Consider the following 18,523-nt stretch of genomic DNA (forward strand, 5'->3'; position numbering starts at 1 on the left):
TATATTTTATAAGCAAACAGATTTACTTAGAAATATTGCCAGTACTGTTCTGAAGATATGTTGCGTAAGTTATTAGCCAATCACGTTGAATTTTATACTTCGAAATTTCATTTACAGCTCACAATATTTTCCTGCAGTGGAATCTGTTTAATCTGATCATGATAGGACGATAAACCTAGGTCAGAATAAACAGGTCAAACATTGCAAAAGATGCGCAAAATGCCGCGGGTTTTTGTGTCTTAAATTGGCGAGGGTTCGCATATCTCAAGGTCAGGTTATTCAGGTTTAATTATGCATAATACTGTCGTATTTTTAGATTGGTACATTTTCGGTAAATGACACAAGATACCGGCTTGAACCAAACAACAACCTCGCTGAATCTACTCATTTCGTCACCGAAATACATCCAAGACCAGTATACACTACCATGAATGGGGATACTAGAACAATAATTGGTAGGTAAACATATTTTTGGTATTCAAGCCTATTTTTTATAATGTTAGTTTTGCTGTACTTTCCCTGTGTATATGCGTTTAGCCTACTTCTTACCGTATCAACGTATATAGACCCATAAACATTTCTTGTTCTTCTACACTCATTATTTCAGCAGAACTGATACGTATCTACTACAAATACAAATAAAATTCGTAGACCTTATGTTAAATTGTCCGAGAGGTAGCAATACATATATATATCATAGTTCGGTCAGCTAAAACTCTGACATGCAAGCAGTACAGTGGTCATTATGAAATAATTCACGTATTGCCAGCAAAATGATTGGTTAACGGCTAAATGAGATTAGCAATAAATCCGAACTGATTGACAGTTATTGACAGATAATTTGATGTCCAGTTATGAATTTTTATTCACGTCATCTCTCATGCATTTAAACCACCTATACATTTATTGATATCACCAAAGCGTTTGATTACATAGCAAGGGATATCGCAGGATCTTAATTGATACAGGCTTGGTTTAAGGGAAAATATTAAGCAAGTCCAAGTCAAGAGTTAAAGTCAAGAGGTAAATATTGCAATTTTCTTAAATTGATGGATTCCATTTCATTCTTGATGCAGATCGATGTACGGCAAAGTCAAGAGTTAAATATGATTTTGTGAAAGTTAAAGTGATGGATCCTATACTATTCATGGTGTCCGCAAAGGTGAATATCTGTCATTATTTCATTTTTCTGCTCAATATTTGTAAATGATGAAGAAAGAGTTTTCCATACACGGTATTGATGATATGGATATTGGCAGGTTGGAGCCTTTCATTCGTTTATAAGAGGTTACAATATCACTTTTAAGGTTTGCCCGTCCTGCAGGCCTGGCTACATTATTGAACACAAAATTGTAGTAAAGGGAAACTTGTAGTTAAAACCGGAAAAACAAATGCTCTGATATTTTTGGAAAAGGTGGTCCTTTACCAGTACATATTAATTTACAGATAAATATTTAATTTACTTGCTGTAATTAAAAATTAAAAAAGGTAAATAAGTTTACACAGCATGGTTTTGTTATGACGTCTTGCTATTCCTTTACGGAAACACACTCAAAAGTGTCAGGCCAAGGTAAATTAGCGATATATGTACTCGAAAAGAAACCATGATACATTTGCATCCTTAAAATATGGCATATCATAATCTTATTGACATAGCGATTAATCCCAATCACAAAGTAATTTTGTAATGTTTTGGCTTTCTTTCCTGCTCAATATATGTATGGATAGGGTCACTTACTCAAAATGACTTTACTGATACAGCAAAGATAGATTTTAATATGTTTTGTGAAGAATTAGAAGCAAAGGAGAATATATATATATATATATATATATATATATATATATATATATATATATATATATATATATATATATATATATATATAGATAGATAGATAGATAGATAGATAGATAGATAGATATACTATCAAACGAGTTAAAAGAAACTGGACATAGTTACTGTCAAGAACAGGTTTCTATGAAGCCAGTGTTAATCTAAATTTAGAGTATCTTGTCGTACACTTGAAGTTGATCCCTGGTATTGGGCGAGACCGTGTAAAGCAATTATTGATAGACTGACTTTGTAACTCTTTGAAGATAAATATTATTTTATTCTTGAATGATTTTGTACAATAATGATCTAAGTGCCAAGCTTATTGATCGATAGTTCAAAAAAATACCAATGTTTAAAATTGTTAGAACATATGAATACCCAGAATACTGGAATTTTGATGATTTAGCTGCTTACAGCTATAAAGTGTGTATGCATATAAACAGCATCATCTATCCAGTTATTTTGTACAATAATTTTACTGACCATTGCTTAAACAGGACGTTGAATTACATAACCTCTGATTTTGTGAATTCACCAGCTTATTCCATTTAATGCTTATCTAATTTCATTTCATGCTATGTTTTTTTTTCGTGTATTGTATACAATATATGGTGATAATTTTTTGTTTACTGTACTATCCCTCATTCAGTTTAATTAATTGAAAATATGCCCACACAGTCTAATATTTGAAGATTCTTTTCAAATCCCCAACATTCCATTACTTTAGCACACGTACTAGACGCAGCTTCCAATAGGTGAGGACATACGGTTGACTCAGGTTGACTCGTGCATCCATTCGTATAATTTCTGCAACAAAATTCTTTGCATATCTGAAAATTAATTTACCAACAAATTCGGGGATACTTATTAGACGGATAATTGCAACACAAAACAAATTGATTATGGAACGAACATTTCAGTCCATTGGGATTTATTTTTATCTTATTAAGAGTCATTTATCTATTTAGGGAGCGAATAATCAAATTGTTGTATAGCTGGTGGAGGAAGGACCCTGGAAAATCCCGGAAAGAACCACCGACCCACGAAAAGCTACTGGCAGGCTTTCTCACATATCCACGTTAGCCGAGTCTGAGATTCGAACCCACGCATACAGAGGTGAGATGGCAGTGATACGGAACGGTGAGCGCTTTAGACCACTTGGCTACTAGGGGCTCCCGATTAATCTAATAGAAGTTTATAACATGATAGATTCTATCGATAGGAATTTTACGAATTCGTTATGAAGCAATGTACTTCATTGTAGCAGCAAGAAACAAATCTTCACGTACCATAGTGATTTTATTTCTTTTTTATTTGTTTCAGACTACATCATCCCAGAAGAGGGATCAAAACTGATCAGCGGAACATCAATCAACGAACCTCCTGTCTCTGCAAAAGGTGGTGATAGTACAGACAAACGTGGCCCAAGAATACGAAGGGAGATACCAGCTGATGTTGATATAGTAGAACTTTACATATACACAGACGAGGCCATTATTACCAGGTGTCATTTCTTTCTTTTTCTTTACCTGTCCCAAAGTAAACCAAACTTTTAAGATAAATGTAAAGACTTTACCTCAAGGATGAAAATCGCATTAACTAAACTTACTAAACTTCCGACGGATTTTGCTACGACTACGTTCTTTTACCGTAGAGCACATTGAATATGTTTGAATATGCTATTTTATTGTATTTTTGGGGAGCTGGTTCACATTCCTAATAGTTGACCATCTACAATGTATTTTCCCTTTTATTAAAATATGAATCTGTATCACCATTATTTTCCACATAAAATTAAACATTTTTGTTCATGCTAATATTCATTGTTAAGGCTGTTTTACATGTTTGTTTTTTTTGTTTGCCTTTTTAGGATTCCACCGGGTCACCGTGGTCATCAAATGCAGAGACCTCTTCTGGACGAGTTTATGCACGAAAGGCTTTGGATGAGTTTTCTGCGTGGCAAAGAGACTTTAAGAATTCTAACAATCTTACATACGACCATGCAATGGCAATGTCTGGGCAAGTAACAAGAGCATGACAAGCATACATATGATATCGACATGACAATGTCTGGGCAAGTTACACAACCTTACATGTGACCATAACATGGCAATGTCTGGTCAAGTAACAAGAGCATACCAACCATACATAGGATATTGACAGGACAGTGTCTCGGCAAGTTACACAACAGCCTTACATATGAACATGCCATGGCAATGTCTGGGCAAGCAACACAACAAATTCGTTGAAGTATAGTTCATATAAGCCGTAATAATAATAATAATAATAATAATAAATAAGAGGGATAGAAGGAGATTAACACTACTACAAGTCATGTTTTCATTAATGTAGTGAATTAATTTGTATGTATGCATGTTTTGATTGCTTGTGTTGTATTAGTTAAAGTGCCAATATATTAATTTGCTTCTAAGATAGAATTCACAGATTGAAAGTAGAAAAGAGTATTTTTATTTAGACTGTGCTAGCCCGAAAAGTAACAAACAGTATTCATCTGTGGCAGACTTTACTTCTGCTTTGGACTGAAAGCAAATATTAGTAAAAACTTGAACACCATATAAAATGTAAGTGTGTGATCATATAATAGATATAAAAAAGTTCTGAATATTAGCAAGCAGTACAACAAAGCTCTGTATTAGTGAACAGTATGGCAATGCATCCTCTTAAAGTATTTCCAATGTACCGGTACACATTTTGTCAATCTGGTTATCAAATTTTTAAATGCCATTTGGTATTGACCTTTTATTATTTTGTTCACATACTGAAAAACCGCACTTCAGATTGTGTGGGCGTTTTCAAATCGGGTTCCCCTCAGCGAATCCATGACAATGGGATACCTCTTTGGGGCTAAATCTTGGCTATATGGACGATGTGGTAACGTTTCGGATGCCACGCATCCTCTGGACATCTGTAACGACTCAATTTCGTGCCGGTACATTGTAATGGAGTAGATGGACACATCGGGAACCGGTGTGCAGACGGATGGTTCGGTAGCATTCCACAATTTGCATTTATATAATTATTCAATGAGACAAGATCCTGTCATCTGGTTGACCTTGCGTCTTGGATTGAACAACAATGCCAATAATGCGTAATAAAACACACTTGCCAGTCCAACTACATTGAATAACATCTGGTCTCCTCTCGTTTTCTTCGATCCAAACTTTATGTCTTCTTGAGTTGAGTTCAGAAAAAAGGGTAAATCAGTGTTTTATCACCCTTTGAGCAATATATTTCGAACTTTTCTGGCAACTCTTTACATATTTGGTGAGAATCTATTTGGTAATTTCAATCCGAGTTTTTTTTTTTTTTTTTTTTTTTTTAATAAGCCATCCAAAGATGCTGGACCCGTCATGTTCGAACGTTTCAGAGTTTCAAACGATTCCTCGGTATATTAAAACAGCTGATTATTGAATGCCCCTGATAACAGAAATAACTTCCACTATGTATGGAGCATTGTCATCAATCACAGCGGACGCTTCCAGTACATCTATCGAATAGTATGATCTTCAGAATGTGTGACATGTTCCCTGGATTTGTACCATCAGTAAAATAATAAAACCACCTCAGTAAATATAACTTGTCAACTTAGCATTGAACGATATTGGACACGAGATCATGTGACTCAAGCTGCTTATGCGTGTGATGGCACACTAGACATATGAACGAGGGCCTAATATTTTTAATGCTCAGTCAGTTATCTTTAAATTATATAATTGTAAACAAGCATATGAATTATTGTGTTAAGTTATAAGAATAATTCAATTCATTCAACCCCAAAATATATTAGGACGTTTTATTTAACATTTTTGCATGTCCTTCAAATAATGAGTGAAAGAACGCAAATTTACTGCTCAGGGGACGTGCGCGAACACGAAGAGAACAAAACTAAACAAAACTAACTTTATTAAAGGGGATGGAAATTGATGTAGCCAAAGAAATACAATGAAACTTTAATATTAGGAAACCTCACGTTATACATTAATGAAAATTTGAAATACCATTATAAACAAATGATATCATTGGGATTGTCTCAATGTTATTGTCATGGTGGCTGGTAAATTTTAAAATGCAGTGTGCGTCATGATTGTTGCTAGCGTATTGCGGTTCATCTATCTTGGATAATAACTATAATGAAAAAGATAGACATTCATTTTGGAGTAGGAATTTGTTCATTAAACTCAGATTGAAGGGTAAAGCAATGCCATTCAGAGTGGATAAAATGCACTTTTTACGTAACATGAGCGTTGTTGACTGTTGCATTGCATTATTGTATAAAAGGCGACTCTCTGTATGTCTGTCTGTCTGTATGCCTCTCTCCATCTCTCTTCAACAAACAGCAAAACGTAGAGCTCGCTATCAGTCCTTTTTCAATGTTTATATAAATTATTTATTGTCTAGTTTTCACTGTAATTTAAATCTGCCGATGTATTCAGATTGTCTTTATTTAATTCTATGATTTATATTGTTTATTTCATGTATTTGGGTGAGAGATAGATGTACTTTCAGCACTGATGTTAGGTGAAAAGGGTAAAAAGCAAAGACAATTTCCTCTAGAACGCGGGCCAGATAAGAGTTTGTTGATGCCACACCTTAGAATGTATTTTAACGGAAAAAACGAATTCACGGGTCGTGTTTTTCCCACCAATGAGTTACAGTTTTTGTCCACATCATGTGGACATCAGATTTATGACGTGGTCAGCGTTCCAAATTTCGGTCGCAACTTTTGTTGAGCTTTTGCCAGAACATGATCATAGAATGAGAGCTCTTGTTTACAATGTAAGGATGAGGTGAATAATTTCCGTTAATTATTTTCAATAACACTGGATAATGACAGGTTGTAACAAAGTCAGACTTATGGGATAAGGTACGAAGTATGGAATAATGCCAATCTGATTAAAAATGAGATCTCCGCTGTCTAACGTAAATATATGGCGACGACCTCCTCTGGGTCATGTTCTGGTGTCCTTTGAATTAGCCAATATAAATGCAGCTTTAAAGAATCTGAAAGTGAATCAATTTGTTCGGTACACATTCATGCTCTTTATTCACAATGCTGATTCTCGAAAATGGAAGATTTAAGACTTCAGCTGATTGGCTTATAAAACTGGCAAACATAGGTTGCAAGATCATGACCCTAAGCGGTTGCTGTCAGATTTTAATGTAAACAGTGGAGACCTGATCTTAATCAGATTGGTAATATTGTAGGATATGACAAAGAATGACATCCGTAATCTATATCCACGTCGGCTTTGACATCGTCAAAGATTACTCGCAGACCGTCATGATTTGACAGTACGTTCATTGCGCAGCAGCAGAATTGTTCTCCGACAATATTTTCTTTATATCAATGTCAACTACCAAGGTTACGTCACACGCATATATATGCAGGTGTACCACGTCCTGCTCTAACAGCTGCTATTATTTTCTACAACGTCATTTTGTCTCTTGATCGACATAAAACTGCTTGACAGGGTTAAAGAATTAAAACGTTATTATAAAATAATCAGAACTTTTGAAATAGACCAGTATCACGAATACTGCAAATTCATGTTATTTGAGGTTACACGCGTGTTTTTTAAAAAGTTTTCCAATTTTTCATTTTGGATTGTTTTTACAACACTCGAAACAATACAATGAAAATCAAATAGATAACAATTGTTAGTGGAAACTATGGTCATGTCAATGAATTATTGTGTAATTTTGTTCTTTTATTTCATAGGAAGCCTTTCGTTGGAGGTACTGTGGGTATGTATCATAATTTAAGTATTTTATAATAAATCACAATATGATCTTTTCATGAAAATGTAAAGAGATATGCTAGAAAGAGACGGGGTTGAGTGGATGAAGTCATTTGTAGGCCGATCGGTATGTCGGTTGGTGGATAATTGATACAAGTGATTATGCAAGCGGGAAAGTATGCATAAAGGAATATAGTTATGTAATGATGTAGGTTTATGGGTGTATTTCATTTTAAGACTTTAATGTTTTTATCGAGTTTATCGAGTAATAAACTATGTGTTGCCTAATCACACAGGTATGCACGCTGTGTGAGTCGGTAACTGACAGTTTATACCACGAAAAGCTCAGAAAAACAATATTAAACTCTTATAATTGCAATTATTTATACTTTATTTATTCTATTGCTTTATATTTTTCAAAAGATATTCCCTGTCAGTTACAGAGTCTTTTTGTAGCGTAGGAATTCGTGTTGAAAGTGTTTGCTACGTAGCTATTTACCAATTTGCATTTCTTCAAATCTATTTTCCGGCTCATTTACCGTTTAGGCCACCTACAGGGTCTACTTACAAATGAAATTAAGACTATCGGTAAATGGTTACAGTGATTGTGATCCAATAGTCAAAAAATGCAAGACATCGACCATGACATGATGGGGGAATAACGGATATATATCCCGCCCACTACCACATCGTAACTATCAGAGTCGACGTTTTACACTGTATAACTGAGTCCAATTGTTATCATGTTCGTCTTTGACACCCTCTCCTCCCAATCGCTATGTCAAGTTACCTATAGTTTTAAATTCATTTGTAACGAGACGGAGTGAAAGTGTTTTTTCAAATCTAGTCACAGAAAGAATTACTTGCTTCAGAACAAATGGTTATTTGATTATGTCAAATCCAATTTATTAAAGTTTCAAAATAGAATATAAACCCACCGTTTTTAGTTCGTTTTAATGGCATGCAGTGTGTATGCCTTTCAATTTAGTGTTTATATTAGTTACTCTGCACGTGACTCTATTTATTTACTTTAATATAAAGTAGCTCTCCGAACAGTTTATACAGAAATAAACGCAACTGGGTCTGATCATATGGTTATGTTTTGATCAATGGAAATGTTCCCTATATGTATCAAATGATGCAACTGTTTGGCAAAGAAGGTACATACAGTGCAAAGAAGGCTGTTGCAGAATGTATTTTCCGATCATTGGTGGGAAGGCCTGGGCTTGTTACAATTCTTTGACCGTTTTTGGCTACCTCGATTACTTTGCCTCTCTAAAATATTCCAATGAACTTTGAAAGGCATTGAGTAAGAAGAACTATGTTTTCTTACAAAGTCCAAGTATTTTACTTGCAACGTTGTATGAATCAAAGACCTTGTCGTTACCACAACTGAATTGCCTTTGAGATCTTGTTCTGTAGGAACTTCTAATGTTATAAGAACTCGCACTAGTACAATATAACATCAAGAGATTCAGCGGAAATTTCATTAACCCGACATCTTCCTTAGCACTGCTCCATGTGATTAATATAACTGTAGCATGAGGGACTGCGATGTAGACAGACATTTTGCATTATGATATGACGCTTATTTAATGCTACCTGAATTGTTAATGACGACAGCCATTGATTACTAAATGATGTATAGCTAACGCTCTTCACATTTCAGGGATAGCATGGGTAGGCACGGTGTGTTCCTCATACGATTTCTATCACTCCTCCCTGATTGAGGATACACCCAACTATCTCGCACTTGTTGCCATTCACGAGCTGGGACACTTGTAAGCACACTCCATCCTTCTTTACTGATCACCTCCTAAAAGCAACTACAACCTAGCTTTAATTTCACTTCACTTCATCTTGTCTATACGGTATACCCTTCTCCTCATAGCAACCACCACCTTTAAATACTGAAGAGTCTACGACTACTGAGATATGTTCCAGTGGTAGATAAAAGTTTTTTACCCCATGGATCTTAGTCACAAGGACACTGTGATTTCATTCAAATGTACTCTTAAATCTCACCCATTTCAACTAGATGAACAGATATAAAGACTTAATAATGTTTAGCTCCTTAATCATTGTCAACATATTTTTGTTTTGTAATCTTGTCGTTACATGTGTTATATGTTTCTAGGCTTTGTACTTTGCCCATATTATTATCATTATTATTATTATTATTATTATTATTATTATTATTATTCTGTGAGTTAAGTTTTTTCATTAAATATTTTGGATGTGCATTACAATTATTTTGAGGCTTAAAATGGCACGAAGATAAGATTCTAGCATTCTAATTGTCAAAAAGGAAAAGTTCATCATAACAAACCATGGCTTGTGATTATTTTTGTATTTCTGTCACAGTTTATATATTTGACAGATTTTCTTTAGAAATTTGGCGTTAGCAAGTCTTTAACATATAAATTTATGTCCTCAGTTGGTATAAGAAAAGAAAAATCCATTGACGTCATGCCGCAGAACTATCCGTCCATATTCCAATGTCAAGATGGGGAGGGCGTTTATCTCTCTACTGTTGACTTAAGCTGCTTCAATGATAAAGTCTTTTGTTGGTTAAAACGCTGCGTCCAATGAAACATGTGCTGTGTAATTTGATACTCAACACTGAAATAGCATTGAAATATATTGAATTCAATCTTAAGTTTGAAAAGAAAATTATAAAGTCAGTCTAAATCGTGCATCCCGATTTTCAAGGGGTTTCTGTTTGTTTATAGAGGAAACTGCTTCATAAAAGAAACCGTGCACATGTTAGCGAATTAACAAGAGGGTGGGTGGACGGGCACCATTGCCCCGGGTGCCAGAGGTCTTGGGGCACCAAAATAGCTGATAAACTTTGGAAAATGACCAAAAGTGCGTTTGTAAATTTGTTGTTCTTGAATCCCGACCTTTCTGCAATTTCGTAACGAACCCGTATAACAAGAATTTGCGAACTCATTTTTCCTGTCAGCGGTTGCGTTATGAACAAACTGCTAATCGATCCATTGGCACACCACTGTTTTCCTCTCTATTACCTTCCATTCAAAAGATTTTTAAAAAAATTAAGTTTAACGCTTGAAAATTCTTCGCAAATAGCTGGCATAACCTCAATATGTAAACAGTATATTGCTAATATGTCTATGTGACTTCGTAAAAACTCGGGAACATTTGAACCGAAACAGTTTTGAAAGTATGTTTGGTTTCCAATGGTTGATTGTTGTCAAAGTCAGTGGATACTTATACAAGGTATAGAATTATTGTGATTATTTCCCAGAAATCCACACTAAAGACTTGATCGAGGGAATAAATGGATGGATAATTTAAATCTGAATGAATGTCTATTAATGGCATCAACGTAATTAATTAACTAGTATTATAACCTCACCTTTTTCGGAACAATTGTGATCCTCACGTCCTCCCAATAATCAATTCTTCTTGTAACCTGAACTTCGTGGACACTGAATGGAAAACATCGATCATATTTGTCTTAGAGATTAACGAGGACAAGGAGACAGTAACATATGTTTCAGATCCATATCGCCGTCTGTGGAAACGATTGGAGATAAATGTATTTTATGTCACTATGCGATCTCCATGTCCTTCCGACAATTGGGTTCATTGTAACCTATAGTTGGGGTACACTCAATGAGTACATATTTAGTATGTGTCTCGAAGATGAGTAGACGGCAACATAGGTTTCAAATTTCGGAAAATCCCAAATACTTTCATTTAATGTCATTTAATAATTGAATTAATTGAATTATTGTTTTCAGCCTGTCGGCCGGCCATGATCCTATGAACGGCGGATGTTCTCAAAACTTCATCATGCACTGGATGTTGGACACAATAGATGACACTAGAGCCAGAAATCCACGCATTAATTACTTCACGAACAAATTGGTTTTACTGGGGTAATGACGGATTTGTATGGAAACATAAAATGATATATGTATTGTCTACTTCTGCAGATTACAGTTTATATTTCTCTCAACTCTAATAGAAATGTTGAACTTATATTTCACTGAGTCTGGATGATTATATATGCACAGGATCTGGTGAAGAACTTTGACCTGATACGTGTAGATAAGCAGAGAGTAGTGCAGTCAGGGACACGCATATGTATCTAGACAAAGAAATAAACTCACAGAGAACGCGTATTTAGCATTTCAATGTAACCCTACTTTTTCAGCTACAATTTTCCTAAAAATTTAACTTTTTAAAAATAAAAAAACATTACACTTGACATTGAGATAGGTATTTACCTCGAAACACAAATGGTAGACAAATGAAAACAGCATTTCGTTGAATTTCGTCACCAAACAACGTCCATCTTTAAGAATACGATCAATACAGAAACAAGATAAACATGTTTTGATAGACCCTAAGTAGCCTTGACGCAAACTATATCGGGAGCCGTAAATCAGCGTGGTTTTGTTTATAAAAATTTAGCACATAACGTATCCATCGGGTTCGTGAAGCTATCAGGTGGTGTAAAACAACTTTGTATACAGTGTTGAGAGTGTATCGAGTTTCAACAATATGTTTTATAAAATCAATACAAAATAAACTTTATATGACTTATTTCACAAATATGAAAAATTAATATTTACATACAATATTTTAACGGCATAAACAATGAAAAACTTCAAAGGTCAAAGGACAGTGCGCCCAACAATTAGCTTAATGGGAATAAATCCTGAAGATTCTTTAAATGTGTTACCTTAACATCAGACAACAGTAAACGATCACCTTCTTACCAATATTTTCCGGTATCAGAACAATATGACAGAAAATTTTATGTAAAAGTCCACAAAAAATTCTTTGTACCATCCTCCCTTCGGCTTTCCCGTTGATACGCAGAATGCTTATATTGCTGAATGCCTAATTCATTAATAACTGTCTGGAACTTCCAGACATTCAGTTTCAACCATGATCAGATTAGAGAAAACAAAACTTTAAAAACAAGCTTTATCAAAACTTTTATTATCTTTTTAGTTTTAAAAATCCTCAAAGGAAATGTCTTTAGCAATCTTGTGGATGCACACACTATTGTCAAAATGTATTGGTTGCCTGACTTTGTCGTATTATACTATTATTGTGCTAAATGTTTCGTCAAATGCAGGAATAAACTGAAGATGAACGTTAAATGCCTTCAGACTGGGTCTCCCTACAAAATGACGTGTGAAAAGATCGAAAGGGTTGATAAACATCATTATTAATTTCCGGCAAATAAAAATGAATCAAGGTCTTGTACCCAGTTTTATTGATCTCGAAATGACTCCTCAAATAAGAACACATTCATTGGCAGATGATTTCTCAGTAAAAGGCAATATACATGATAATCTCTTTTTCTCTTACAAATTTGACACGGGTCTGTCCAATTTCTTTCTTACAGCTCCTAAACTATTGCTAATATGATTCAGGTACCAACTCATAACCCTTTGATCTACATTCCTTAATTAGCACTTTCCTCTAGCACAGTGTAGTGTAGAATTCGCGTGCATTGCCAATAAGTTCAAATTTGAATATTAAAGTCCAAGGCTCCCCTTGATCATTTCAAATATTTTTAGCATTTTGTTTATCAGAATGAGGAAAATATTTACCTACATAATTTACTTTAAAAGGGGGTACTAACCTAATATTTCTGGTAAAATCAAAACCTGAATTTGTGTGAAAGTTGGACATTGCTTTCAACATGCCAACTCTAATTCTTTTCATCTAAATTGAAAAGTCCTTTTCTTTCATTTCTCCTGCATCTGGATTCCCCTATCTTATCTTCTTTTAGCATTTGCATTAGCCTATCTTCTGTTTCTCCCTCTTTCTTTTTCCTCTTTCTCTAATTGCATTTGCCCCTCTCTCTTTCGTCGTCAAAGCCTGATACAGACTTGCTAATCAAACCCATGACGCTTTTATCCAGAATATTCTTTACTACCAAATATTGAACGAAACCACTTTTTTTTCTTGCCTCGTTCAAGAAGCCTTTGCCTTTATCAAATTGTCTGGTAAGCTGAAGTAATTCATCCTTTTTCTAGGACTATAAACATTCCTTGGAAAAATTAAACATAAAGTTCTCTACTTTAGATCACATTGTGAAACCATGTTTTTTTTCTCTCCACGTTTGATTTCTCAAATATGGAAATTAATAACCGAGACTATTCTGAAACGAACTTAATTTAATTTCAACAACAAAGTTTTTCGAAATATTTTAAAGAAATATGTATCCCGGACGAACCCCCAATTTGTTTATTACAACTTCATGGTCAAACGTTAAGTAATAGAAAAGAGCGAAAACCAGGTATTTTTTAAAAATAAAATATGAATAAATTCAACAAATAATATATTTCTCTAGAATACAAAGTAAAACTTGAAGAAAACTTATATCAATGTGAATTAAACTGCAAAATAGTGCAAAAAGATTTATCCCCAGTCCTAATGAATAAAGTTATAATTAAATTCCAGTAGTTTTAGAAATAAGATCCAGCACCGAGGGTGTTGATGTGCCTGCAGTCTTGAAGGTACTAATGTACCAATGACCTGAAATGTGATGATGCTTTAACAGCCTTCCAATTAATCACAATAATATAATCTAAGATCATATTGTCTGAATTTACTATAATTCCAAGTTAATGTTTCTGTCCAAGAATATTTTTAAAGATCGTTTTGTATTTCTAGCGATTAATAATTTGAAGAAATAATTTCACTTAAACAAAATACCGAGCACCACAACAATACTGATTTTGCCAAAGGATGTTAAAGCAAGAATAAGTTGTTTTCATGTAAACAAGATTATATAAAAAAAGACACAAAAGAGGAACCAAAATGTTGCACAAAACTAAATTTTTACAAGAATCTAAATTATATATATAGATAAGATCTGTTACTAAAATTATAATAAAGCATGTGGTAAACATCGGCTAGGCTAGGTATTTTCCATTGGGAATGCCAATGTCCTTGACTCAGACCCAACATAAATAGATTTCTCTTTATTGATAATTATCTTAATATTTAACCCACACTCCTAAGGAAATACCAACTTCGTACAACTTGTTTACATAATGACAGGTTCGTGTTAGGTACACAATGAACTTGATTTTGGAAAAGTACAAGTCTGTTGTATATATATATATATATATATATATATATATATATATATATATATATATATATATATGCCATATAATCATGGATAAGAAAAAACTAACAACAATACAAATTAAATATACTTAACAGCAGAACGATAAAAAATGTGATTTCTTCATCCTACGTTTGCATATACTTTAGGAGGCATTACATCTAAATTTTAAATTCTATATCACCTGTTTCTTTTGTAATATAGTAAACAGTGTATGAATAAATACCAGTGGACATGACAATTAAACTGGATAAATACAAATCTCTCCTTTCCAAATATAGATATAAAGTCTCAGCCTTCCTCGGAATGAAAAAATTAACCATTATACACGAGTTTTTACTAAATTAAAGCACGCTATATGTCCAGTATAAGGTATTGATTCGAGTCTAGAGAAAGGAACACAGTTTTACATGGCGATATAATATATATTATTTCGCAAACTAAATATCACACTTCTTCTTACCTCCGATCAGAAAAAAACAGCAACAATAAACATGAATATATCCATCAATAAAAAGAGATTTTGTTCGACGAAACTTTTATGGATTATTGATTACTCGATACGTTGCAATGAAATCCTAGAAATAAGTTCATATATAGATACATACATACATACATACATACATACATACATACATACCATAAACAGTCTAAATGTCTCAGTTTCTATGTGTATGTTACAAATGTAATTTACGTATTTTAATAATTTACAGAGTCAACAGGTGTACACGCCAGCACTCTTTTACGGATGAGGAATACACGGCCTACAGATCAGAGCCTATCGGTGGGGAACAACTCAGTTTGTATCAGCAGTGTCGGGTGTACTTCGGGGCCGGATCGTATACATGTTATAAGGTATGACAACTATTATAGCTTATTCACCCCATCATAATATGTTTTACTCTTGCTCTTCATATTTATAATTTATATAACACATATTAAATTTTATCCTAATCTTCTTTTTCATTAGTTTTTTTGTCGCCATTGTCATCATCGTATTCATCTTATTTTTGTACTACCAATGTCGCCTTTAGCAGTTTTACATTTTATACTATTTATGATAGCCTGCCCATCTTTGTCATTTTCTCGTTTGTCAGGAATCAGCCATTCAGGATTCGATACAAAGTCTCCTATTTCATTTTCACTGTATGGTAAACTCCGGAGGCAAAGATAATTCTTGAAGCTATCCATGGACAAAGCAAACACTTAGATACACTACAAAATACTCATAGAGCGAAGAGTAAATGTTCTAGCGGTTATCCAACTGTAACAAATCGAAAAATTCGATAAAATTATTGAATAAGGATGGACCAATTTGTAACTACCTATACGATGGCTCTAAGAATTGGATCCGGACCCCAGTGATTTGGGGAAAATAATTTACCGTAATCCTTTCACATTCATTTTACTTCTGGAAGGTTGCGGGATTGGACCCCGGCCGATTCGAAACAAAGAGTTGTAAAAATGGTGTCAACAGCTGCCTATGCACTCAGCATTTAGAGGTTTGTGCTTAGATTGTTCGGCCTTGTGTCCGTTTATTGTGAAGGGGTGGGACATCCTGCTGCATGTCTGCGGCATGATCTTTCAGTGTGTTATGTATATCCTTATTTTCCTTCACTTTTGGTATAAGATTTTATTTAATTTTCATAATTTATATTCAAGGTTGTAAACTGTATAGATTATTTTTTGTTACAAATTGTGTGCGTAATTTGGCTATGTTGAAAATACAAAATCACGTAGCATCTAAAAATAGGGGTTTACCTACGTGCTTATTATTAGTACTAATAATCGTAATACTAGGACTTAAAATGCCGCCTATGGCATAGTTTCTCAGTGACTGATTGGAAATGGCAACTTAGAGAAGAATTTTTTAACTTGGTTGATGTGAATTTAATACGTCGTGACTTTGTACGTCATACATCAATAGTGTATGTTGTTATTTGGGGTCCATTTCGAAATACACTCGCAATTTACGGTGTATGTATAAGGAGAATGTGAAGCTTTCAGTTTCATTCCGATTCCTGAAGTCATTCACACTTTTAGCGTTCCTGATGTCAGTCTGCATACGTATTTTATGTTGAACATAGACATTTTGTCGAGATGAATAACATTTCTTTTGACTGTTCAGTGGCGATATAAATTGTTCATTACGTAGACAATGATGTTATTCTGGAACTGTTATAAGTTATTCAAAAGAATTCTGGGCAACGCCATCTTGAAAATGTCACGGTTCTTGGAGGACCAATACATCTTCGATATTGAAATAATATGGGACTTTTCATTCGATATTGAAATAATATGGGACTTTTCGTTCGTTTAGGACTTTCAAAGACGTTAATAAGGACACACTTTGATTCACTTCATTATAGTGTAAGTTACTCTCACGTTTTTCATTTATCACTTTAACAATTAACTTGTTTGTTGCGTTTTACAAAACTTGTTGGTTTTGCAACTTTTCTGTTTCATACGTTTGTGACGATATAGTCAGTGCACGGTGCTAGATATGGCTATAAACTGCCACACTGAAGATATCATAGCGATATGACTGAAAAATTCTTGAAGCTACGTTAAAATTCCAATTCACTCATGCACACTCATTTTGCTATTACTTAGGGACATGAAAAATCTAGGTAGCTTGCTTATTTCGTACAGATGGTGTACATGGTGATATCGCTGATTCACACGTTCATAATGGGTTGGGTTTTATGTTTTCATCGGATTAACAGAATTCTTCCATCGCATACCTTCTTAAGCAAAACTCTCGACCAATTTATGTAATAGTTGCTATAATTTCTATCCAATAAGCTTAACACGAGTACAAGAAAATCACTCTGATTAATGTGGGCGTATAGCTCAAGACAAGCTTAAATTAGCACTAATTAGTAGATGCGACACCATATTCGATATATTGCACTTACTGAAAATACTGCAGCAAAAAATACTTACATGTACTCAATAAACTTGAAATGATAGAAGAATTCAAAATATTTTATGTAATCTATAACGATATTAATCAAATATTGGGAAATTTGACGAATGATAGGTCTTTGCACAGACCTACGACAAGGGACGATATAACAGACCAGGTGACCCAACTATGCTAATATGAAAATTAAGCCCCACAAACGGGATATAATTGGTAAAAGCAATTTCAAAGTGCAGTCATTCGTAGTTTATCAATAAAACTAAGTACATATTTAAGAATTTGGCTGATAAAGATATATTCTGAATGAGTTAATTCGGATTTAAATTGAGTAAAAACGACTAAGTTAGCATCTGTCATCTTCAGAAATGTATAAATTTTTGAAACCTTCCAGTCAATGTTAGCCCAAGATTCCTGCATAGACACATTATTTCAGTTGCATAGGACATGCTTGTTGGGGGTGTCGGTGCGGTTCGGGTAGGATATAATATAGATAGAAAAGCTGTCACTTGTAACTCAGCAGCCGCGAAATCCATGCCGGGTTTGGGAAAGAATGAGTGGTAAGTGGTAAACCATCCTAGCACAACGATTGCCTACAGTTTCGCTGGCTTTCTTCAACATAAAATATTACATTGCTCACTCATATGAGTTATAACAATGTTTTCAGTTTTGAAAAACATGTTATGCAATTTACTTTAGTTAAAAAGTATCAATATTAGACAGATAGTATCTACCAACAATTTATGTTAGTATTAAGCAAAATTTGTGATTTTGTCAATTTAGAAAACAAAATAAGATCTTTAATCGTTACTAGGGAAGCGATATGTGCCACAGAAGAATTTACTGTCGGACATCAACCGGTTGCAACGGACACCTTCTCT

At 34.2% G+C, this 18,523-nt stretch overlaps 1 protein-coding gene across 1 annotated transcript; it reads left to right on the forward strand.

Moving 5' to 3' along the window:
• The first annotated feature begins 427 nt into the window (after window positions 1-427).
• LOC149795396 (snake venom metalloproteinase ACLH-like) lies at window positions 428-15,580 on the forward strand. The gene is made up of 7 exons (XM_089963790.1): window positions 428-455; window positions 3,158-3,297; window positions 3,705-3,853; window positions 7,575-7,600; window positions 9,263-9,374; window positions 11,361-11,498; window positions 15,433-15,580. Exons 1-7 carry the CDS (start codon window positions 428-430, stop codon window positions 15,578-15,580), a joined length of 741 nt encoding a protein of 246 aa, XP_089819916.1.
• Window positions 15,581-18,523: the final 2,943 nt, after the last annotated feature.

This window comes from Sinohyriopsis cumingii, chromosome 7, assembly GCF_028554795.1.
Source record: "Sinohyriopsis cumingii isolate HCF-2022 chromosome 7, ASM2855479v2, whole genome shotgun sequence".
NCBI classification, from domain to species: Eukaryota; Metazoa; Mollusca; class Bivalvia; order Unionida; family Unionidae; genus Sinohyriopsis; species Sinohyriopsis cumingii.